General features: G+C 35.5%; 1 protein-coding gene across 3 annotated transcripts; it reads right to left on the reverse strand.

Annotated features, from left to right (window-relative positions):
• Positions 1-1,380: 1,380 nt before the first annotated feature.
• Positions 1,381-24,622, reverse strand: PDLIM3 (PDZ and LIM domain 3). Of its 3 annotated transcripts, XM_041479794.1 has the most exons (8): positions 24,185-24,606; positions 18,863-19,014; positions 17,182-17,266; positions 11,472-11,539; positions 8,267-8,530; positions 5,545-5,672; positions 4,299-4,410; positions 1,381-3,410 (listed from the first exon to the last, which is right to left on the reverse strand). In XM_041479794.1, exons 1-8 carry the CDS (start codon positions 24,275-24,277, stop codon positions 3,221-3,223), a joined length of 1,092 nt encoding a protein of 363 aa, XP_041335728.1. In that variant the 5' UTR covers positions 24,278-24,606; the 3' UTR covers positions 1,381-3,220. The 3 variants fall into 3 exon arrangements, with proteins under 3 accessions (XP_041335728.1, XP_041335729.1, XP_041335730.1); XM_041479795.1 differs by lacking the exons at positions 8,267-8,530; positions 11,472-11,539 and adding an exon at positions 11,995-12,182 and having other exon boundaries at positions 24,185-24,622; XM_041479796.1 differs by lacking the exon at positions 8,267-8,530 and having other exon boundaries at positions 24,185-24,613.
• Between the last annotated feature and the right edge of the window lie 587 nt (positions 24,623-25,209).

Consider the following 25,209-nt stretch of genomic DNA (forward strand, 5'->3'; position numbering starts at 1 on the left):
ATGCTGTGGAGGCAAGGGTTTTAGTTGATGGTACTGACCATAAACTGAAGACTTGCATTTAATTTCAAAACTTCATGCATTTATAAAAAGATAAGAATAATCTGCTTGTGGAGATTTCTCGTTAACAGTTTCAAAGAAGCTATCTGAATAGCTTGCTTGGATGACAGGAGCAAAAAAGAGAAACAGAAATGGGTAAATCTGCAGAGTATGCTTGCCTTCAGAGAGAAAATTTGCTGGATACAAGCCAGCAAACATGTTTTATTTCCCACCATTTCATTTATAAATGTATGAACCCCCTAGGAAGATAATGGTCTTGTCCTTGTGAAAAAGACCCTTAAGTGGAATTTAAATCAAGTACATGTCTTTTACAAGCAAGTCCGATTTATATGCAGCTGCAGAGTTATGCTCTTTGATATGGTTTATAGAAATTTGAACCAGAAATCTTGATCAAACAGCTCTGAGATTTGACACATCTGAAATCAGGTCCAGTTTCTGAGAATGGATAAGCAGTCAGTAATTTAATCTCTGTTAAGAAGCCTTTCCCCTACGAAGCTTGCAATCAATTCTTAAAACCAGGCATGTTGAGGCAGTGAGATGCAGTAGGAGCAGATCAGTTGATATTGAGGCATCTGCCTTAACGCATGTCTCAGGCATGGTCTATTCAGCTCCAGTTTGATTCTATGGATTGAGTTCCCATTAGTGGTTGGTGTGCATTAGCAGTGCTCCCAGATCACAACTTCTGGTTGAATTTCATCCTGAAGGAAACCACTTTGTGCACTCTGAAGTTGCGTGATGTGAACAAAAATGCAGTCAGTGGGAATAGTGGGGGGTTTACATTGAATAGCCCACTTCTGATCTGAACAGAAGTATGAGTCTAATTTTTTAGGAGACGAAAAGTAGTTGAAAAAATGAAGGAAGCTATTTAGTTGATGGAAAAACCAGTTTATTTTAACTACTTTAGAGTACTTTCTAAGATTTCAGATTTTTGGCAAAACTGCATTACTTAAAAGACTGAAAGCATTTGTCTTGGAACATTGATTCAAGAGTAACATATAATCAACTAGATAGATTAATAAACATATTAATCTGTGTATTTTCAGAAGTTATTCTTGGCTTCCTCATTTGGAGTATTGCAGTTTCTTAAAAGAGGAGTTTTGAGTCTTCAGTTTGGAAAGCACATGAACTCATTCTGTTTTAGAAAGCCCTGGATGTGTTCTCAAATGCCTAATATAAAAATTGTCTTTCATTCTTGCCAGGGATCTGGTCAATCCAAAGCATGCTGCTCTCTCAGATTGAAATCCAAACCTCTTTTGTTGTCAGGTCACTTGATGCTCACACTTCCTCATTTTCCGTACCAGATGAAAAGAAACACAGAATATGTATCATATGTAGTAGATTTATTTTTACTTTTAGTTACTCCACAAAGACATAGAAATTAAACAAACATTTGAAAACACCAATGACATTTAAAGTTTGTAAAAATAGACATTATGCACACTCTTATTTTCAAAAGAATTTTCAGATTTATGAGCTTTATCAATGGAAAAATATTAATACTACACATTTCCTCCAGGATACCTGAGGAGCAGAATTGTATTTTGTGCCCAAAAGTAATTCAGGAACTAACCTTGAAAAGGCTGCAACACTTTTTTTTTTTTTTAATCTCTGCATTTGATATGGAAATGTAGGTAATAAATGCAGTGACACACACATTTTTAAAACTTTTGAGTTCTGAAAAAATACTTTAAGACATTTTGAAAAGTCTTTGAGTGTGTGGACATTGTATTTAAATCTTTGGGAATTGTGAATTGTTAAGATAAATTTGGAGTATGTATAATTAATTTTGATTCCATATTCTACTTGTATTATAGGCTTCTTACATTATAGAATCGAAAAAGTACATAAGATTGTTTGTCTCTGGGTTGTTAATTTTTTGCTGGTCTTGTGGACTTGATATAAAATTTTGTAGATTTTGTAGATTTTTCTACTTTAGAGCAGGTTCAAAATACCCCAATAAAGAATTTATGACTTGGTTTGATGTTTTCTAGAAGTATGGTTTAACTGTTACGTGTGTTTATGTGGCTGGCACCTACCAGAAAACAATGTAGTCCTTGACAAGTTTCAGAAACTGATTACAAACCCACATTCCTTCAGCTTTTTGGTTTTTTTATTCCTTAGGACTTCCCCAGGCTTTTTAATAAAATACCTTGCCTTTGCATATTTTAATTAACATTTATTTTAAAATTGTCCAAGCTTTAATTTACCAGCAGTAAAGATATTGTGGTGATATATCCCTGTCACAGGCTTTGTTTCTAGTATGGAAATTGGAAAATGGAGATACAAAAATATTTTGGAGATACAAGTATTATTTTCTGCAGAAAAGTTTTAAAATTTGTTTTCATTCTCAATTCACAGTGAATTCACAATTCCTATTAGAGTGTGAGGTTCTTTTTCCAAAAAAACAATTTATGTGTGTGCATGCCTTAGAACAATTTTCTGCAAAGTGATGTGAAAGTTGATATAATTTGAAAATCATTAAGACAACATAGAACTTTTGCTTTGCTTCATACTAACCAGTCTTTATTATATTAACCATTTTATTGTGTGACTTGACATTTATTTTTATCACAGCTGCTGCATCAGAAAATTAAGGTACTATAACCCCAAATTCAGAGCAAAGTAAGCAAAACATGTTTGGGGCATACATTAATGATAGTTGAATAATAGCAGACACGAACAACTGCTTGTATTGTACTAAACATGTAAAATTGCTGCTCTTCTAATCTGTCAAGTTTCTACATTTGTAGCGGCCCAGCCTGTAAGACTTTGATGGTGTTGGTGTTTGCACAAATACTTAATTTATGTTAAAAATAATGTCTTGCTTACAGCACTTATGTATGTTATATATATATGTGTACATAATGCTGTAGCATTCATGTAATACGTCAGCTGTTTCACTTTTTGTATTCCAGGAGAGCTGTTTTAGTTTATACTTCCTTGAGTTATATTGACAGTTTCAAAACCAATATTTTAGCAGAATTTTGCTGGTATAATGTACTATTGCTGGCTAACAAGGATTTCTGCCTCTCTCAGAATCCCACAGGGAAAGGTTTAAAAGCTGCTACTTTGGATTTAGGCAGAAGTCCTGACACTCGTACTGCAGTTCTAAGCTGGTAAAGGCTTTTTGTGTGCATGCATACGTTTGTGTGTTAACCTAGGACTAGCATTTTGGGTAAACCGTGACTGTTTCATATCCCTCTGGTGGTCTCATGCGGGCGCGGGCATGAGCTTCACAGTACAGCTGGCCCTCCACAAAGAAGTAGCCTTTTTGTTTCAGGTTGAGATCGCAGTCAGAGCACACGAAGCATTCTGGATGCCGGTATTTATCACGTGCCTTCACCACTGTCCCTCTGTATGGAAACAAGGAAAAGCCCCAGTCAATTAATATGAATTTAAAATGAGAAAAGAAACTGCAGCAACCCAGACTATTATAAGGTATCCTTGCCCACAGTAGGGGGGTTGGAACCAGATGATCTTGAATTCCCTCCCAACTCAAACCATTCGGATTCTATGATACAGTGTATGTTCTAGGTATTTATTTTAAGGCTTTACAGTTGTTCTTCTTGTGGTTTTAGAAACTACTATATAATTTAAGGTTGGATGCTGAGTTTGTGTAGGCGACATAAAATCCTGTAGAGTTGATCACATAGTTCATGAGCACTGGAAAATGAAGAGTTTGAGGAAATATGCTGGTTTGGTTCCAAGACAGAAAGCACAGCCTAACCTATCAAAAGGGTGACAAAAAGAGTTTAAAAACCACATTGCTTTTTATTAATGTCTGTGTTTTCTAAGTTCATCATTATCTGTGTTCTTTGCTGAAGTTAGTGATGTTAATCAGGTAGAAATTGGATAGTTTTAAAACAGGTCTACAGAGCTTATTGGATACTCCCACTGGGTTGGGAGAAGGATGCTTTGCATTAACAAGAAATTTTTGAGAATTCACAGCCTGACACAGCACAGCATGAGTAACTGCTGGTTTCATTATGTAATTAATGGTTGACTTGCAAAAGGTCCTGAGAAATCTCAATTAAGACCTCAGTGGTAGTTTGTCAAAACTTATATAATCTGTATTAAAATTGTTGAAGGTACAGGTTATAATTTGACATTTAGAACAATATATTTTTGTATCTCTGTTCTCTAGCAGCATTACAGGAACACACTTCTATAGTTTGCTGTGGTGGTGGAGGATGACGTGTGCTTGAGCTGGGGATTTCTAAGACTAAAAAGAAACAACTTACAGAATCCCACTCCCACATTTGTCACACAGTGGCACTTTCTGGACACCAGGCATGGCAGTAGGTGTCTTTGTTACAGGTGCTTTCACACTTCTTGTTCCCATAGGGCGCCCATCTGAGAAACAAAACAATCCTGTTATGTACAGGCTAATATAAAAGCATCTGTTGCAGTTAAGTACTTTTCTGCACTTTTCTGTATTTTCTCTACTGTACCTACACTTCTGGATGTATTTACAGGCTTTCACTTACATGAACAAACAATGCAGTCTCACTAGAAAAGTTTAGTAGGCTAGATTCCACCTCTTTGGAATCAGGAGAAATATTGTGTAAGCTGTAGCCAGAAGCAAGTCCAAAAGAGATTGCATATGCCGTGCTCTCTGCCTCATGGACATCGCTTAATTCTCTGAGAGTAGGTCTTGGATATAGCAGAGAGGGAGAAGGAATGGACTTTAACACAGAAACATGACATAATCAAGACCTATTGTCAGAAAGCTTCTTATTTATATAACTAACTGTACAACAATTTGGAAAGATTAGTAACATGATATGAATACAAAATAATAGCAAAATACAAGAAAATGCTAAGTAAAATCCCGCAATGATATGTATGTAAACAATTAGATTTCTTTATTCCTTCTCTAGTAAATATTGATATATAAACATTAAAATTTAAAATATTACCTTTTAGGTTAATTTTGGTTGTATTTTGCTCTTTGTGCTTACTGTAAATATCATAAACTTGCAGCCTTTAATAATTTTATTTTCTAAACTTCTTCATTTGAAGGAAATATGACTATAAATTATATTGTCTTCTTCAGTTTTATTTATAATAAAGAGGAAATAGGTTTTAAGGGGATTTCAGGAGTTGGTTTAAATTCCTTTTTCCCTAGGTGTGGAAGAGAGTGTTTTCTTTCTTGGTGTCATAAGTATAAGCAGCTCGTCCCAGAAATTCTTGCAGATGAAACTTTATTCAGTTAAACTCAACTTTGGATATTAAAGGTGTTAAAATCTGAGAGGAGATTCTGGAAAATGTGATCAGCACTGCATTGTATTCACAGAGGAGACTGCTTGCTGTACAAGCAAGGAGGGGAAATGGCAGGAGACTGGTGTGGTAGCTATAAGGTCCAGAATTATTTGGGCTTTCAGAAATTCTTGTATCTCTAATCTTTCTCATTTTCTTCATGGATTCCCCCCTCCCACAAACATTTAAAAATTGTTTGAACAGGTAGAATATGTTGTTATTAACCACCTTCCTCGGAGACTAAATTCTGGAGCACCTTAAAGGAGCCAGACTGGCGCGGCTGACTGGGCTCCTCCTGGTTAGCGTGCAGCATCTTGTACACGTCAGACTGAGACATTGAGTTGGGAGATGGGTCACTGTGTTAAAGAAGGAAGAGCAGATAAAAACAGTTTATCAAACATAACTCTAAAGCAATGTCTCTACCAGGCATAGAGTATGATTCAGGAAACAAACATAAAGACATATTCCTATGACTATTGAGAAACTTTCTTCCAGGTAACATTGCTTTATATAGCCTCCTTTTGATCTGAAAAGTGCTGAAAAAACTTAAATCCGTGCAACTGTTACAAAAATAAATCTAGAAACTCGTTAATGTATTTCCATGATTACTGCTTTGGCTCTACTGGCATTTGAGAAAAGGCCATTTAATCTCAAAGTAGTTTAATTCCAGTAATCATCTGCTGCATTACCAGGTGCTCTCTGCTATGGTATCCAGAAGTTCCCTTTTTGCAGCAGCTGCCCTCGAGAATGTTGTTAAAATCACAGCTCATGCCTTTACATAAGGTCGGCCAAAACCTAACCAGTCAAATCTTTTGGGAGAACATGACTTCTAAGTCAGCTTGATCACTAGCTAATATAGGGATTATTTGGCTAAGAGAATTGTTATTTATTAAATGTATGGAGATTACGAAAAGGAGTGAAATAAGTATCGCAAAATAGGAAACACTGTAAGGTGAATACTGAAAAATGGATGTTCTATTTCTTAATTTAATAAAAATAAGACAAGGCTTTCTTTTGCAGTGGCTATGTTATAATAAAAATATAAAGTAATTTATTGTCCAAGTAGGAGTTGATGGTTGAATCTCAAATGACCTGTGAGACAAAGATTTTACTGAGAATATTTCATGGCATTTTAAACTTTGCTGAATATTTTGAATTGTTCATGATAAATGGCATCCTAAATAGTCAAGGGGAAGAGTAGAGGACTATATGCAATGACAGAAATTAGACGGAATATGTAGCATTTGTAAATTTCATATACTTACTGGGGGTAATCAGAAGCATCCAAATTTAATTTGACACATTCTGTTACCTTACAGCTACACAAGCTACACACACAAATGTCCAGTTTAAATTTCCTGTTGCAACTGGCTTCCTACTGTCCACAAAGAATTAGACAGAGTTTTTCTTTAAATGGTTTGGTTTTTTTTCCCAGGGTAGCATCCAGGCTGCCAAATGGCCCAGTAAGAGCAGCAGCAGCTGGACAGTGACCCCTGTTGCTTATGTGAATTTTTTGATCTTCATCAATCAGTAGATTTCTTTGAACCATCTTAAACTGGTGAAAAAACTACCAGTTTCTCTTGTCAGAAGCTTTTAATGAATAGAAATGTAATTTTTACTATTCTTGGCAATGTTTAATTAAACCCCTGAATTCTCTCCTCTTTACAAAAATATTTATAAATATAAGGCAAGTAATAGTGCAATTACATAAAGAAGGCAAAAAAAAATCCAGACACAAATGTGTCATTTTACATTTCTTGATGCATTCATAGTGAAAACTATCCCACAGCAAGAGACATTTCACACCTGCATAGAGAGAGTAGGCGATGTACAGGCAGTGTGAAATCTGATTACTTTGGGCATAATCCATTATTTCACAATAATCCAGCAGCAAATTTTTCTTTTATTGTTCTCTGATTGTTCTGATTGAGCATAAATATTCAAGAAATAGAGTAACTTCACTCTGAAAAGACTTCATGAACTACAGTTTTCATTAGATAGGATGAACCTAAATACTTTTATATAAACATATTTTTTTTTGTTAGCACCAGTCAAATTCTGCAGGGTGCTGAAGAAGACTCATTGGTGCCAATGATTATTGCTTATTTAAAATATTAGTACTTATCTTTAGTTTATGCCATATACATTATGAATTATTAACTTAAGTACTGTTGTAGAACAGGAAAATAGGTTACTATTATGCAAAGGTAAAGATAAAGCAACCTAAATGGTGAATTGTTTCCTAAAAAAATGAATAGTGCTTTAAAACTTTTTCTTGTATAATCATAATTATTATCCATATACATAAGGCTCCTACCTGACTTTAGTTGTGCAGTGAATAAATTCATAAGTCAGACATGGATTTGCAGGCCTACAGTAAATTCTGTCTCTTTTTATACGAGATCTAGTTGTACTGAATGAGTTGTCTAGAATGGGAGTTAAGTATCTAGAACACTATAACCATCTATAATATTTCCTAATCTTTGTAACCTGAATTTCAACAGTAGATATAAACTTAATTTTTTTATTATTTTATGGATTATTAATAAGATGAAATTATTAAATCTTTATTAGATAAATATAATATTTTATTTAAAAGTTTTAAATTTTGTAGAGAATCGGAGTCTTGAAGTGGTCAGTCAGGTAATAGTCCAGGTAGTATAGTATTACTACCAGGTAATAGTCCACGTAGTAGTAGTTTTTTATTTATTAGCTACAATTCTAAAATTATTACTTATGAAATATTTATTTGTATGTTCTGAAGGACTCCTATCATACTTTGGGTTAAAACCCAGAAATTACGAATATTTTAGTGAATATTGAATGGTTATAAATTACTTGGTTTCTCTCTAACCCTTTTCCTCTTTTTTTGTAGAAACAGTGTGATACTTTTTTTTGGTATATTTTAAATTTGTGTATTCATAAATATTATAGATGCCGCTCTAATTACCTTATGACAGGTGTTTCCCCCAGAGCTGTAGACACTTGGCCTTGCAGTGTTTCCATGATATTGTCATCTGAGTACAACTGCATAGGTGTGTTAAACTGGGCGTGTACAATCTTGACACCGGGAAGCTCCATTTCCAGGGGGACATTAGGGGCCATCTTAGACACTGCCTTCAGCTCGGTGGGGCAGATGGAGCTGACCGTGCTAATGGAAGAGGGGGTGCTGCGCCCACTGCCACAGTCCAGCCCCGAAGGAGTGCTGCATCCACTGTGTTCATGGCCAGAGTGCAGGAAAGGGTGCAGTGTGCAGGGGATTACAGAGAGTGAAGACAAAAGGACAGGGGTACGGTGATGTTAACAGCGCTGAAAGGCATAAATGGAACAAGCTCCAAAAAGCAAAACTACAGAAAGCAGAGAAAAGCAAAAGTATGTGTAGTCATTGATGATAGTTTTCCTATAAAAAGTATCAAGGCCAGCTATAAAGCAGTCCTTAAAATCCTGGCATGCATTTTCTTTAAAGGTAGTAAAAATCCTTTGATAGGTGAAATAATTCAGTATATAACATTATTTTACATTTTTAATGCTAGGTTTTATTGAGGAATAATTAAGCCTCCCTAAAATTCTTTGTTCTGAGTAATTCTTATAATCTATGAAAAGAGTAGTAAATTGTTCATGTCAGAGACAGAATAAACACCTGCAGCACTGGAAGAATCCTAGACACATCATTCCAGTTCTGTACCTCACAATTATCTCGCTATACTGCTGAAAAATTACTATGAAGTAGTGTAAAATAATGAATGTGACATTTTCTGGATTTACTTAAATTCTAGAGTAAGATATTTATGAATCTTTTAAAACTAGTTTAACAATTTTTTTAAAAAAAAGTATTTGATCATCATTGCAAAGAAGAAAAGTTACTAAAACATCCAGGCTTACTTTTGCATTTCTAAATTAGTGTTTCCAGTAGAATGTAAAGTAGTCCTTCACAAGAACAATGGGTTAATTCAGAGAATTAATCTTACGGCTTTTGAAGTAGACTTTACATATAACTTATATATAAAAATAAGAGGTACACTTTTAAAAAATATTAGTGTTGCTTGACATGACTGAAGTAACTGTACACCAATTCAACATACCTGGAAAAAGATTGGCAAAAGAATGTGAATATTAGACCTGAAGTCTTTCTCAGTATCACTATTTTGAACACTTCAGTCTTGTCTGCATAGTACCTCAGAGGCTTTATTTGTTATGGGGTATTTCTTTACTGTTATTGTGTAACTGCATCAGATCTTTCTACAGTCATTGGTTACCATTTATGTGATATTCTGAGCTGTGGGACAATAAATGCTTTATCTCTGTCCTCCAGCCTGATATCAGAGTTGTGGGTGGTCCTTTCCAAGCTGTGTAAATGTGGGACAATGCTCTGTTTCCCAGTTTGATAGTACAGAACTCTGCCCAGTAGCTGCTGTCGGGTGGAGTAGAAAACCCAAAATTCTCCCTTTGATTCAAAGCAGAATTTGTGTAGGACCACTTTCTCAGAGTTTTAAAGGGAAATATACTTTTTTAAAATCAAAGACATGTCAAACAAAAGCATTCCTGAAATGGTAGGCAAGCCTTAACGCAAATATAGTTGTGCATCATCACCAAGCATGAGCCAGCCAAAAAATTCACACAGGGCAACATATGTATTTGCAGTATTTCCTTTTAGAAGGAAATCACCATTAGATCCTGCAGTAGAATAAGTTTTGTCAGTGCTAATAGTGTTAGTAAATGGAACATAGCGGGAAAAGACTAGAAAAAGCACAACTCTCTCACTATGTGAAGCCAAAATAATATTAAAACAGAATAAATTATAGGTTAAAAAAATAACGTGTAGTTATATATTAAAGACAATTTCCAGTTAGTTTCACCAGAGTAAAGTCCAAAATTCTGTCCAATGTCCAATCCATTGGCTCAAACCCACAGTCCACAATCATGTCTTCTTTTAGTCAGAGTCCTATTTAGCCTATGCTCTCTGTCCTAAAGAGATATTTAGAGCCGAGATGGTGATTTGTGTTTTGCTGTATTTAGCAGTGGATTAATTAAAACTAATGAAAAAGTAGTGGAAAAACTGTGACAACCAAGGTTTTTCAGATATAACACCCTGTGTCAGAGGTTCTGCAGTTTGCAAGTGCAGACTTCCCCAGTGCTAGAATTCCAGACAGACCTTGCCCATCTGGAGTTCTTAAACTTGTTACATTGCTGGTGGGGTAGTTTTTGCAGTTTATTTTCTTCATCTTGTATTCTGGTAAAAGGCCATTTACTTCAACACTTTCATGGAAAATACTATATCATTTTCATTTCTGAATTGTGAGATTATACTCATTTGACTCTTCATAAATCTAGGCACTTGTAAAATGGTACCTATCAGTCCCAAAGCCAGCTTTGTGTGGTACCTGGTGGTCCCACAAACTGCTACTGCTAGAAAGGATAAAGGATCACATCATAATATATTTCATCCCTCGGGCCCTTTTGAGCTTCCTTGTGTTTTTTTAGCCACAGAGTTTGCATTGTTTTTTTCCCCTCTGTAGTGAGGAATTTCATCACCGGTTAAGATGGAGGTTTGTTACACTAAAATGATGGATATAAATATATAATATTTTCTGCATTGGAACTTTACAAATCTGTGTCATCAGTTTTCCTACTTTTACTTCAGCAGTAGATTGCCCTCTGGAAAGAGGTCTGCTGAAATGCAAGTTTGAAATCTCTGAATGCTTTTAACTCTCTAGCTATCTTTTATTTATATGTAGGATATCTTTTTTTAATATGAAATAAATAATACATATATACTATGTATCTATCTTTTATTTAGCATGTTAACAAATTACACTACATTTGGTCAGAAGAAGTTCTGGTGCTGTGCTGTAAACTGAATTGTAGCTTCAGTTACTTCAGACTCTGATCAGTATAACTGTAGTTATATAGATCTACACTATACTGAGTGTAGATCTACTTTCTTTTGGAAAGAGAAATTTGAATTTCAAGCCTGAGCTCTGAAAGACAACCATTTCATTCTTCTTGCTTGCTTTCAATTTCAGCATTAGGCTATCTAGTACTATAAGTAAATTTCAAATGCATCAGAATGCTTAATTAATGTCAATGGTGAGTATTTGTCCATTAAAAAAATAACACCATGCATCAAATTCAGAACAGCAGTCAAAGTTTATAACCTGCTTCGGCCTGAGATTATGAAGGGTTTGGGCCGAATATTATGCTTGTGTTCAAAGTAGTTGATATCCTGTAAAGAAAAAAGAGATAAAATAGCTTTCTTTGGCCTACAAATGCTCATTCAGTCATAATGCTTTCTAGTTTAAATGTAGCTAACAATGTTTAAAAATTTTAACCGTGAAGTAACCATGTTTAGTTTGTTCATTCCTGGTGCTCAAAATACAATCACTGCAGTGTTCAGAAACATGCAAAGTAAAGTGCACTTACAGGAGAGAAGGTTGGAGGATAGTTTTGCAGCCCAAAGCAGAGGACAAATTTTAGCTACCTGCAGCATTGCTACTAGAAAGCTGAATGGATAGTTCTTGGTGTTGGAAAAAAATGCTTCCTTGATCACCCTTTTTTTTGGATAATGAGTATCCTGAGTCTCAGAAAAAAACAGCAAGAGCTGGACTTTTAAATTGAAACCAGAACAGATAATGATGTACCACAAATGACGATGTATCATAAGTAAATACCAATACTCACTTTTGCGCTGAGTTAGGAATGAGACCCCTCAGTTGTCCATGGAGTGCATCTTGAATATTGCCAGATGAATAGAGCCCAATTGGAGAGTTATAGGAGGAGCTCACTACCTGTCTTTTGTCATCAATATTTGCTGCTGCAACAAAAGGCTGGGCCCTTCTGTTGTGAGCTGTACCAATAGGCTTGAATTCCTGTACATGATAGGCAGACAAAACACACAGAGCTACAATGCACACCAAAGCTAGCAATGAGTAAATCTGACAACACCAGTATTGTTAATAACTGCATTTTTACTTTTGCAACTCTGCTATTTTTTAACTGGTGCAAGCATATTATATTTTTCCATGAATTTTGTATATATTATTTAAGCCATACACATTAATTTGTCGTCTCAAGGAAAGCAGAAGGCTTAGAAGAAATGGGAGGGATGAATATTAGAGTGACCTTTCATATTGGTCACTAGATTTGACAAGGTTTACATTATTCTTTTAAAACATTTCATGTGTGCTTATCTTAATTTCTTGAACATACATCAGATTGAGGACATACTTCTGAATGCATTCAATTTTTAAAGCATATCTGTGTATCAAAAATAGCACTGCTCTACAATTTAATGTGAAATCATCATAAATAAGTAAAACCCAGAAATGGGTAAATTTGAAATCATTCTGCCTGTGTGCCTGTGTTCTGCCTGTATACTTTTTTGTCATTTGCCAGGATAATTTCCTCAGTTTGTGGAATTCAAAAGGATGAGGCCTGGAAATAAAATCTCTGATGGTTTATCAGATATCTTAAAATGTCCTTCCGTAGTGGTTGGCCAGGAATGATAAAGATTTCTGACTGCATGAAAATTCACTTATTTGTATTCTGCATAATTATTACAGTGTCTTTGAGGCCCTTCCAGCTCAGGCCCACTCCTAAGCCTCAGAAATAGGGGCTTTGAAAAAAAATAATGTTGTTGTCTGCCGAAGGTTTTTTCCCTTTTTCCATAGTGAGTGAAGAACATGAACTGCTGCAGTCCATCACCTTGTCCTGATGGCTTGTGGAAACAGTTCTGTGAGAGCATTTGAACTTCCATCCATATGGAATAAAAAGCTTTTGTTTCTAACAAAGAGGTTTTTACAACCTGAATTGGTCTTTTCCTTAGAAACTTAAACTTGCAATGTTAAGATAGCGCAGGTCATTAATACTTCAATTATCATAGAATTTTTTTCCAGTTCTCCAGTTTGGTATTTGGGTTTGGTATTGAGTACAATTGTTATGCAACAGTTTGCAAAATATATTTAGGATCGGGCTAAAGAAAAGTCATGGATATATAGAATATGCAACCGGAAAATGCAAACAGTAAAAAGCAGTTTTTTAAATGAAAATGTTTAGGAGCATTGCACTTTAAGAGGCTACTGAAAGCAGTAATCGGATAAATGAGCACAAAGGTTTTACTTGCAATTCCTCCTTTCTGTCTGATAGAACAGAATTGCAGTTAACAAAATGTATTAGTAAATGGAAATAATCTAATAGTTTAGGATCATGGTTACTTAATGAAAGATATTAATGTCTAAGTATTTAAAATTGATTCAAATCCATATATGATGCAAAACAAACAAAACCAACTGTGAACATTGTAATTTCATCCCCATATTTCATTTCTTACAGAGAAATGAACAGAAGATGTGGCACCATAACAGCATGTTTACAATGTAACAGTTGTGAAACAACTTGCAGTTAGTGAGGCTTAAATTCTGCTTTCTTTATAACTTATCTATTAATATAAAATGTCAGTGACAGAACATACAGCAGCAAAAATAGTCCAGCTCTTGTGTTTATTTGATATCATTGAATCTGTGAAAAGTCCTCTTTTAGTTCAAAAGCTAAATGAGAACTGGATGTTGTTGAAATTTCAAAGTAGGAATATTGGAGAATTACAGTACTTAATTTATTAATTATTTTTCACAACTGACTGATTTTTTTGTGGGGCTAGTTACATTTTTGCATTGATACAGGTATCAGGAATAGAAATAATGTAGCACCAAAAGCCTGTAGAAATGCATCCCTCACAGCCGATATGATTGCATTCCTTGGGGTAATTGCTGTGACAGAACACAAATGTGTCTGTCCATTTTCGAGGTATCTTGTGGCGAAGATCTTTGTCTTTGAGTGCTGTTATAAAGAGAGGTAGGTCCTCAAAACTAGCCCAGCACAATTATATTGTTTCAAAAGTTGATTATAAATGGTAATAGACTATAAACTTACTTCGTAGAGCAATGGATTGTGTTTTTCTTCGATTTTTGTACTTATCTATGTGCATAATATATCTCCCAGGAATGTATAATCTCCTTCATGGCCAAAGACTAGTCTGACTGAACAAAATGTTCAAAGGCAAAGATAGAAGTAAGAAAGAAAAGTTCAAATAAAAACAATTCAAGAAATTGTGGCAATGAATACAAAATTATTTTCAATGAGGTTAAAGTGATCGTAACAGAAAACATTTGTGAGTCATCATATTTTTTTACATTGACAATATAGCGGAAAGCATTTTAAAATAATTTTATTATAAAATTTGCCATGTAATGGTTTTGTTTTCTCTTTCTACTTATATTTGTTGAGAACCTTATGTTATAAATTGCCTTTATTCAGAATACAATGTGATTGCACTAGTATTTCTTCAAGTGGTCTGCTATTTCCTATTATTTATCCATACACTATAGGTTGCTCCAGACTGTCAAAATCAGGGTGGCTGTTTTTTATATGAGAATGTGTAGCTTTCAAGAATGACTCTCAGTCAGCCACTTGCAGCTGTGAATTAGAATTGTTGCCTCAGTTTCCTCTTCTCAGATTTAAAAATAGTGAGAGTCTCACTGTGCTCTGACAATTGCCTGTATCAGTCTCCAGGTGGCCTTTGGGAGATTCTCAGGCTGATTCAGAAGTTTGCTACAGTGTGAAGGTTCCTTGTTCCATAGCTGTATGTGGGCACAGTATTTAATTGTTTATCAGGTTTCACATAGCCATCTCCATGAATCTGTAGAATTATTTTCATTCATTGAAGCTAAAGTAAGCATTCTTTGGCCAAACATTTGGCCACAATGCTGAACAATTTAAAATAGGGTTTCCATTCATTTGCAAGTATCTTTTATTAGCTTGCCAACTTGAATTAGGTACTTATTAAGAAGATTGTGTAAGTCATCATTTGTTACTGTTTTTTAGTTGGCTCATAATGTATTTTAAATAACTGACTTCTCTTCACTTTCTTAGTGAATTTTAAAATGTTTATTTGATGAGAGTGAAAAAATTGGATACATTTATAAGATCTATGACCTTTTGAGTAATTTCGGTTATTATATAAATAGGAGCCAGTGGTTTTCCATTTCTGCACACCAGTAAATGCATGCAATACTTTTGGATAAAAAATTCTATGTTTAAAGTAATACATTATTGCTTTTTTTTCTCCATTCATCTTGGCTTCAGTGCCTGTATTTATTGTTAGAATTCAGCAAACTCTCATAAGACTTGGACAGCACAGGTTGTAGGTGTGCAAAAATTTGTCATCTGCGATTCAAGAAACTTTTGCTGTTTTCTATACTGGTACACATGCTCCTGTGTCTTGTGACTAAATATGCTGTAAAATTTAATTTTAAATTCCAGCAATTGCAGAATAGGCTATATGTATTTTTATTTCACAGGGAGTGATGGATACTCAGATGAAAGAACTTAATCTAAAATGTAAAACATTCCAGGAATGCTTTAGTATATTTGCTTGCAAGCATTGCTACTTTTTGGATGCCTACTATTTATGAAATATATTCAGTACTCCTGAACTTCCTAGGGAAGAAAAAGAGATATACTAAATGAAAATGCTGGCTGTTTAATCTAGGAGAAACAGTTTTTCTGATTGCCCAATGGAGGCTGCTTTTCAATAGTCTGCCAAATAGCACTTAGTGAAATCTTGTGATCTATTTTTAAGGAACTGTCCTTTTTAGGAATGCAGCTTTCATGCAGAGGGATTGCTCTTGTGTCATGCATGCCTGCATGGTTTTCTGTATAGCTTTTTTAGTGAATTTGTTCCATTACTAGTCATCTAATGTGTATCCTAGCTCTTCCACAGGAATATTAATTTAAAATAGTTTTGTTTCTTCACTATAGTATTTCTGCTGCTGAAGAGGCTATATTATTTCTGATGGAGTTTCCTGTATCACTTAATGCAAATTTTAAATCAGAAAGAACAGAGAGAGAAAACACTGAAATGCTGTATTCATGTTTGGAGCATCTCTGTGACAACAGAATTGGTGGAAGTCTATTGCACAGGGTTTATTGGAATGGAATCTAGACTTACATTTTTTTTTCCTGGGATATCACAGGATAAATACTTTGACATATTTGCTTTGAACCTGGCCTTCCAGGATCAGCAGTATATTCTTCTCTCCCTGCTCTTGAGATAACAGCAAATGTTTATGTAGGTTAAAGAGGAATGACAAAGAAATAAAGGATGAGTTGTAAGCAGTAGCTAGCTAATTTGCTATTAGCAATATGAAGGCTTTGACTCGTAGTAGCCTTTTCTTTTTTTGAGTTTGAAAAGAGAGATGGCTGTCAATTGATTGGATTTGCTTCAGTCATATACAACAATCAAGACTTTCCTAGTCAGAAGTGGTGAGTGATTTGCTTATTGACCTATACATGGATGTTGTGTGAATACGTAAACTTCAGTTCTGTGGCATAGTATAAAAATGTGTGGAGGTAAAGAGATCCAGCATTTAAAGATCTCTCTGTTTAACTGACTACATCAAAATGAATTTTGTGATCTGATGGCTTCATCACTTAGGTACTTTATTCCTAAATGAAGAACTTCCTCATATGACGAAGAATCTCTAAAGGAGTCAAAGCAACTTGAACTGTATCAGAATAAGAGGACATATTTTATTTCCATAATAAAACTATGGTGATATGTAGACTCATAAAGGAAAATGAGAATTTTTTGTAGCTTTTTAATATTTTGTTTTGGTTACAGCTGAAAAATCAAAAACATTGAGTCAGATAAAATGGTGTTCCTGGATGTCATAATCATGGTGGTTCATATGAGCTTAAACTGGCTAATTATGGATGAAGTTCTAGTTAAAGAATTTTAATGACCACAAGAGAGATTTTTTTGAGTTTAAAAAGGCAAATGAAAATGGTTAGGTAACTTTTCAGAGTTCATACCTGAGGTTCAGCTTCCAAATTTATCTTGAAGGGATGTGCTCTGCCATCTTCTGCAACTTGTGGGGACCATAACTTAGTTCCTGCCCTAGAAAGAAAGTAAGAGAGGCTGAATTTAAATAATATGAATTCCTATAGAGTTGTGTATGTCCCCATAAAATATAACGCAGCTTGTAAATCTGCAGGCTATTTCTATACTCTTTTAGTGTTTTGACATAAAAATATGCCAATGATATGTAACTGATATATATAAAATGTATTTACTTGTAAAAAAATTACGTTTGCTATTAACATTGGGAAAGAAGTTGTTAATAGTTACCAAATGCAAAAGGAAAGGAAGATTAGTGACTTTGTGGCCTGAGCTAACCAAGTTAGCTCAGTTTTAGTTTTAGTTTTTTTGTTTTTTTAATGGTTGCTAGAATTAATGTTGGGTCCTCAGAATATTTTATATGAATAATTGAATATATTAGTAATAATCCTAAACATCAATTTCTCTTTTTTCTTTTTTAAAGGCCATAATTTTCATGTCAAGCCTGCTTTTCAATGTTTAAGTGCAATCTAAGTATGCAAAGTATTTGCAAGGGGAAATTGAAGTTGCATAGGTGATTCTTTCAGTCACGTAGGCAGAAGTAACAAACACAAAAATATCAGTTACAGTTCTGTTTTTATTGACAAAGTCAAATGTGGCAGCTAATTTTAAAGTAGAATAGTAATAATGTTAAATATTAATCTGGTGCTGCTTTTATATATACATTTATCACATCTTGAAACTGACTTCCCAAGATAGTTGTTAAATGGCATATCAATCTGTAGGAGAACATTGAATTAACAGAAGGAATATTTAACTATGGTGTGTGCTCTAGTAATTCAACAACACTCTTTAAAAAAAAGAAACACTTTTGTATTTCAAAAGAAATATTGTAGTCAGCTACAATAAAGAGTTGTGCCTCCTTGAGAGCCTCAGGTTAATCATCTCAGTTTTGGAGACAGCTGAAAGAATGTGCCAAGTGATTCTGATTACAGGCTGAGCAAACTCAGCTGGAGATGTGAAGCTGCAGGTTGTTTCTCTTCTGAGCTCTAGTAGAGAGAAGTGAACACAAAAGTTTCTGGATTACTGCAGTTCAGGTAAGACAGTGTTTCTCAATTTTGTTTTAAACATTGCTTTGAGAATAATTTTTAGGCTTAATATGTTGTGACCAAAGAGATTGATTTGCTTTAAACTCATTCCTTTGTCACCCCTTATGAAAGTGTGACATGATGTTGTTTTCCCTAACTGGGATGATGCACTGGCAGCTTTATGTGTGGCTGGGAGAAGGAGGCAGTGATAAGCACCTGTGGCTGAGGGAGTGTTAGAGCAGAGAGGTCACTGAACAACTGACACTAGATGAGGATTTTATTATTTCCCCAAAATATGAAGAACTGTTTGCTTACTGACAGTAAACAGAGGACTTGTGCAGTCAGCAGAATTACAATGTGAGTTACCTGAGGGAAGCTGTTCTTTTTCTGCCTACAAAAATGAGTTCTGGGGTTCTTGCTTGATCTGGAGTTTAAGAGGTAGGTCTAGTTGCTTGTAATTTTAAGGATTTTGGAAACTTCCTCACACTATTTAAAATATTTACACCATCAGTTGTACTGTTGATTGAGTAGTATCTTCTTTCAGAAATAGGCAGATGTGTACACGTACCTCTCTATTTTCAAACAAAGCTGATGTGTAGCTGCTTTAATTCTCTCCTGGGCATCATTATGTGTCATGTTCTCTGTGCCTAGTCCATCAATAGCTATAATAACATCACCAGGGCACAGGTTGGCAGCTGAAGCCTTGCTTCCGGGTGTAATCTGAAAAGACCAAAATGTAACTGCTTAATCACCATGCATGCCCAAAAATTAATAGAGAAAATAAACTTCATCACATTCCCCTATTTCCTGTTGGATGGAGGAGGTATTTTGCCAAAGGCTCTGTAGTTCTGTTGTCAGGAAACCATATGAATGTTTTATTCATCATAACTCCAAATTAGAAAGAAATTATCTTCACCTTTCTGCATTAGTTTCCACTCTGATTTCTGTAATTACTGTAACTCATCTTTAAATATTATTTCTCTACTGCCATTATAAATATAATTTGCTTGAAAAAAAAGTTATGTTTTCCCCTTAACAACAACAATCAGTAGAAAAGAACTGGTAACAAATTGTGTTGCTGAACTCCTTAAAGTGCTTAGGTTTAAATCCCATGGCATTTAAGTAACAGTGGCCCTGATCCTTCATGATGGTCTGTGTGGTGCAATTCATACCTTATGTACATATACCAGCATCTGTGACATTCACAGAAATAGCCCTAAGCTTATCTTTCTGTGCTTGCTTTTTTCTTTTTTTTTGTCCAGTTGACAAACTTCTTATGGTTGTGAAACTGATTGAAATCCAACATAATTTTGCTTTAAAATAACTGCTGTAGAGAGGCCATGACCTTAGATGTTACTGAAGCTTCTTCTAGAATTACAGACCTCTATTTGCAAGAGGTGACTTCTCCTGCCACCACAACACTTACACACATACCACATACACAAGAGGTCTTAGGTCACTGAGTGGGATTTCCGTCTTTACGTGTGTATTGCCATTTTGGGCAAGTCTTGATTACCTAGACAGCAACATGAAATTCATGCATGTAGCACATAAACTTGTAAAATTCCACTCTCTAACAGCAGAAGGCACAAGTTGGATCATGCAAAGTAACAGTAGCTGCCTATTTGTAAGTAAATGAATCCCAGTGTGAAGGCAAAAAAAAGTCAATATAGTCTTATTTCCAAATGCAGTTTTTTAATCTGTGACATATATTGAATGAAAAATCTATTGGATAGAATTTTTCTCACTATTTTCTGCTGTAGTGAAAGCATGTGTTGTCTTGACTGCAAAAGATACTGTGGAGACATTATTCAGCTGTGGTGTTTCACAGTTTTCCAGCAAAGGAAGAGAGTAAGCTGCCCAGTGTACTTCCAGCATGTTCTGAACCTCGGCTTTGGTGAAGCTGGCAGACTTGTCTCTGAAGGGGACACTACTGTCAACATAAAAGCCAAATAGAAATTCCTTTTACTATGAGTTGCACTGTATTATTATTGAAATAATGGCAAAAATCAGTGAAGGGGGGGTCATTCTCTCCTCTTTCCATCTCCATTAGGTGAGTCTGAATGATCAAAGAGATTGTTTTGTGAGCTCTTTTTCTGCATTCCCATGTGTAAACTTATTTTGATATCACTGTAGCAAACTACAATGCATGTGTTATTATCAAGTCAGGCAAACATTCCAAAGGGGTGCTTGTGGCCAGCTTCAGACTTTTACACCCTTGCCCTTCAGAAGAATGGACTAGTGTATTATGAACTTAACAAAGTGTTTGGGTGCCTGAATAATCTGTTTCAATATGAATCGAGGAAGTTGTTTATAAATTCTAAGTCTGAAATCTCTAAAATTGTCTACTTCTCAAACTTCAACAGCTGCAAGTGTAAATGATCAGCAATGAGACCACTTATACCACTGTAGTAAGACAGGGGTTAGAGGTATGATCCTTCTTCTTCCTTCAACGTGGAATTGCTCCTGATTTGGCTTAATATGTTGTGAATATCTCTGCAATGACAAACTGCAGCAGAATTCCTCGTGTTCCAATGTGACTGTTGATGCTTTAATACCTAACTGGGCAAACCAACCATTCTTGGTTCCCTCTCAAGAGTAACTTAGCTTGTATAACCCTTATGGAGGTTACTCTGCAGCTTATGTGTTTTACACGTCACAACAAATCATCTGCTGTACCTGTGACATACTGCAGCAAAGCCCTGAGACAGTGATCCTGCCTTATAAAGTAGTGTGTCTGCCTAGCACAGTACATTCCCCTGCAGCTGTGCTGCTAGCAGAACATGCCCTGCTCCATGTTGCATCTAAATCCCTTGGGTTTTATAAGTTGTCAGCAGCTGCAGTGATACCACATAGATGTTTGAATGGGGTTGCCATCATTTGGTGGGAGCAAGGAGGGAAAGAAACAGGAGTCTGTGTTTCCTATTCCTTGGCTGAATTGATCGTTGCTAAGCTCCTGAGATGTCTCTTGGGCCTTAACACCTTGATGGAGGTGCTACATGCCCAGGCCTGCTAAGCTGCATAGCAGGCACCTGCCCTGCTGATCACATTTTATAGGAAGGGAACATGCTGTACAGTGCAAGATATCGTGGGTACGATACTGATATTGTGGACACCTCAATAATGTAAGTGGTGCTGTTTCTTATTAGTTACACCTTAACTGTGTATTTTGAGCACTTAGAATTGTGTTGTGACAGTAGTGTTTGTTGCTTGCTCACCCTGGCTTCATGAGGTAGATTCTGGTGTTGCTTTGGGAAAATTTTTTCCTTGCTCCTCAGGCCGTGTCTGCATGGTATGCCTGTTACTCCTGTATCCTGGGCATCTTAGATTTGGATAAATACAAAAATAGATGTTGGTCATTCAGATGTCACAGATTATTTAACCACATGAGGGTCAAATGTCTCCAAAGAAACTCTGAAGAAAATCTCTCTGCATCTGATAATAGACTTGTAAAGCTTATGACCTTACACCATCATAAATATTTCAGGCTCTGTGTTTTTTGAAGAGAGCTATGAATGTCTTCAGACAGAGTGCCTAAACATAAAACTGAGTTAGTATGAATACTTGCATTGTGATTGGTAAGGGTCTATAAAAATAAAACAGAACTTTAAATCTAGAGTTGATAATATTTTACCATTCTCTCCAAACTTCACAAGTTTCAGTTGTTCCTGTTTCATCAATGCAATTTCTTTGCATCTATGCAAAGTTCCAAGTAGTTTAATGTTTTCAGTCTTTGTAGTTAATTTATTGTTTCTGACCATAATAGAATTTGAATATGTTGATTTTTACTCCCCTCCTGTTCTTCCTCTCTCCCAGTGATCATGGTCTATAGTTTTTGCATTTGCTTGAAACAGTCAAAACAACAGAACAATTTTCACGTGAGCTTTTGAAGTGACATCTGTTCTTTAGACAGGTGGATAATCATCTCTTATGTCATCTGTCTCTCTTGACAAGTCCTGATAAAAGCTGTCTCTTGTTGAACAAGGACATAGCCAACCAATCTTCACATCTGTCCAATTATTTTATTCTGAAAATATTTTAAAATAATTTCTATTTGTTGTTTAGTTTTTCTTGTCAGGACAGTTAAACCTAGTGTGAATGGGCTGCTTATGATAACTTTTACAAAAGAAACACCTAGACCCCAAGAGGCAAGACTGGAGAATCTTTTGAAATGCTCCTATTTCTTAAGGGGTATTACATAAATATTTAATGAGGGACTCTTCTAAATGTATGCAGTGGCAACAAAACCACTAACTTTGAACAAATTTACTGTTAAATTCTTAAACCCGAGCTAAGCAAATGTAACCTTTTCCCCCTATATATATGTATTTATATATATTTCATTGTACTGCTTGAAACGTGATTTTGAGCATTTCTGCAATGGCTTATGTCTTGTGAGGCATTTGGTAGGTATGAGTCAACTGCAAAGTAATTTATTCTTTAGAAAGTTATATTTATAGTAACATCCTTTGTTATTGCAGTTTTAAACTTCATTGCACTTAATCTAAACACAAAGAAAATACAAACCAGACACCGCTAAAATATTTTTCATTAGAGATAATGGAAACTATTTTTCTTTTAGAGGCCCATAAAAGGCAATGAAGGCCCCAAAACATCCAGAGATTTTTTTTTTAATTCAGTGTTTCTGTCTCCTCTTTCTTTAAAGGCTTTGCTATATTCTATGAGTAGTTGTTATGTAACTGCATTCAGTCAAATAATAGCATTTTCATTTACTTCCGTTTAAAATACATAATTTTTTAATGCTTTTATAAATCTGGAATTAATCACTAAGTTAATTTATACTAGTTAATATGTGAAATGATGGTCCTTAAACTTTCTATTGATTCTTGTTTGGAAGCATATTTACTGCAAGACATCACTAGTGATATAAATCCTTCAAGGCTTTTGACATTTACTCAATACCAGGCAAAGTGTATATAGTGAGTCAAAGTGTAGGGCTTTAAAAAAAAAAAAAAAGAAAAAACAAAAAAAACCCATAGCATTTTGGAGGCTCATGGAACACATCTTTGGTGTGTCTAAGATCCTGAAAAGCAGCAGAAATCTAAGGAGAATGAATTCTAGCCTGCTGTGCATTGAACACAATTTTTAAAATATAGAAATTCTCAAAATATGTATCCTGGTTTTGAGCAGATCCACATCTGTAGGTGCAGGGTAGCTGACAGTGTGTTGTATGCTACATTGATTGAGCCACTGGTTTTTTATATTGCAGCTATCTCAAAATCCATGAAAAAGAATGAAGGCTTAAATTCTTGACATTTATTGGGGGAGGAAGGGCAAGGTAAACTTTTAGTTTCTAAATATGGCAAAACCCACCAAATAACCCACACTCTTTCATATGCAGGACTGGATAACTTTCTAATAACTCACTCTTTTAACATTCATGAAAGTGAAAACTTCTAGATATGTAAAAACAGTTATTGTTGCCTTTGCTGGCAATAAACAGAACTTGGTTTAGTTAAATAAGAGTCAGATTAATCTGCAAAGCACAAACTCCCAGGCGTGAGGAGCTGCTGCCAAGCAGTTTTCCCCCCCAGTGATCAGAGAGGCTAGCTGTGGAAGCATAAAAGCGAGGTCTTTCTTTTAGCAGGTTTGAATGTAATTTTGAAAGCCTAGAAAATCATGCCAGAGTTTTTCTGCTGCCAAGGCACTTGAATTTAATTTTGAGACTGAAGGAGAAGTGCAGTTATAGTCTCTTAGACCAATCACAGAAACATGTCACACAAAACTTGTAAGAACTCCTAGTATTCAGCTGGCTTTCCTTTTTTATCTACTCACAGTCTGCATCTCTGAACTCCAGAAAAGTAAAAGACAAAAATCTACAGCAACTATTAAATGGAATAAATAGAAAGGAAATGGAAAGAGTACATACCCTGGTTATGATTAAGGGCTGGTTAAAATCTATTCCTCCTGAGAGCCTGAATCCCCAGGGTGACGGTCCTTGAAGAACAACATTTTGTGGCATTGTGGACGGATTTTTCTTGTTACTGTTCTTTTTTCCTTGGGTCCGTGTGAGGAGTTGAGCTGTAGGAGGAAGGCTGCTGACAGCAGAGCACCTGCCAGACAGGGCAGCCGACCTTTTATACCTCCTAAGAAGTTTTACTCATTCCAAAGCTGTGGGCACTGCACTTTATCCCTACTCTTTGGGTGACGTCAGCCAGTCCCTCGGCTTCTCCACCCACAGAGGGGAGTATCAAACTCGGACAAATAAAGCTTGAATGCTGGAAAGTTTACAACAAATGCATCAACTTTATGCTGCTGCTTTAGAGTCCCCCTCAGCCCGACAATCAGTAAGCTTCAGGATGCAGCGTCCTGGTTTCTTAAAGCAACCTCGTTGCTCACTTGATATCATGCAGTTTATATTGCTGGTGTTTGATTCAGCTATGCAATGCAGTGCTTTGACTTTGTACATGATTCTGATTCACGTAAACAGAAATACTAATAAGGAGATTTCCCTCTCAAGGTCTTGTTTCACATCTTGTCTTATTTGTAATGTAATAGTGTATTGCATTAAAAAGTCCTTCCAGCCCTTCAGCTGCATTTTTTAGATAGTCACTTGAGACCATGGCATGCACCAGTCCTAATGCCTTGAAAAATCTGGACTGATGTCATACATATTTCTCATACTGTAGAAGAGAAATGCGGTATTAGGTGATGATGTCTTTTTTCCTTTGTACAAATCTTAGCTTTTTAAAGATAGTTGTCCTTTACTTGTGGCTTGCTAGTAGATAGTAGTGTTCATCAGAGGTTTTTGTAACTATCTTCTTGTCAAGAATATTTCAAAGATATTCTTTGTTATTAAAGTATAATTCACATCCTGATCAGAATGAAACACATAGTAGTGACTCTTTGAAAGTAAACCATCAGAAAGGGTATCTGTATCACAAAGAACTTGCG

Source organism: Pyrgilauda ruficollis, unplaced genomic scaffold (assembly GCF_017590135.1).
Source record: "Pyrgilauda ruficollis isolate IOZ18807 unplaced genomic scaffold, ASM1759013v1 scaffold5, whole genome shotgun sequence".
In the NCBI taxonomy this organism is placed as follows: Eukaryota; Metazoa; Chordata; class Aves; order Passeriformes; family Passeridae; genus Pyrgilauda; species Pyrgilauda ruficollis.

Excerpts from the sequence above, each read along its gene's own strand:
- PDLIM3 (XM_041479794.1), bottom strand. The coding sequence starts at position 24,277 with ATGCCACAAAATGTTGTTCTTCAAGGACCGTCACCCTGGGGATTCAGG. Across the intron at positions 8,531-11,471 it reads ATAATCTCAGGCCGAAGCAG|TGGATGCAGCACTCCTTCGG; the intron begins GTTATAAACTTT and ends CCATGAACACAG. Across the intron at positions 3,411-4,298 it reads AAATGTGGGAGTGGGATTCT|AGGGACAGTGGTGAAGGCAC; the intron begins GTAAGTTGTTTC and ends GTTTCCATACAG.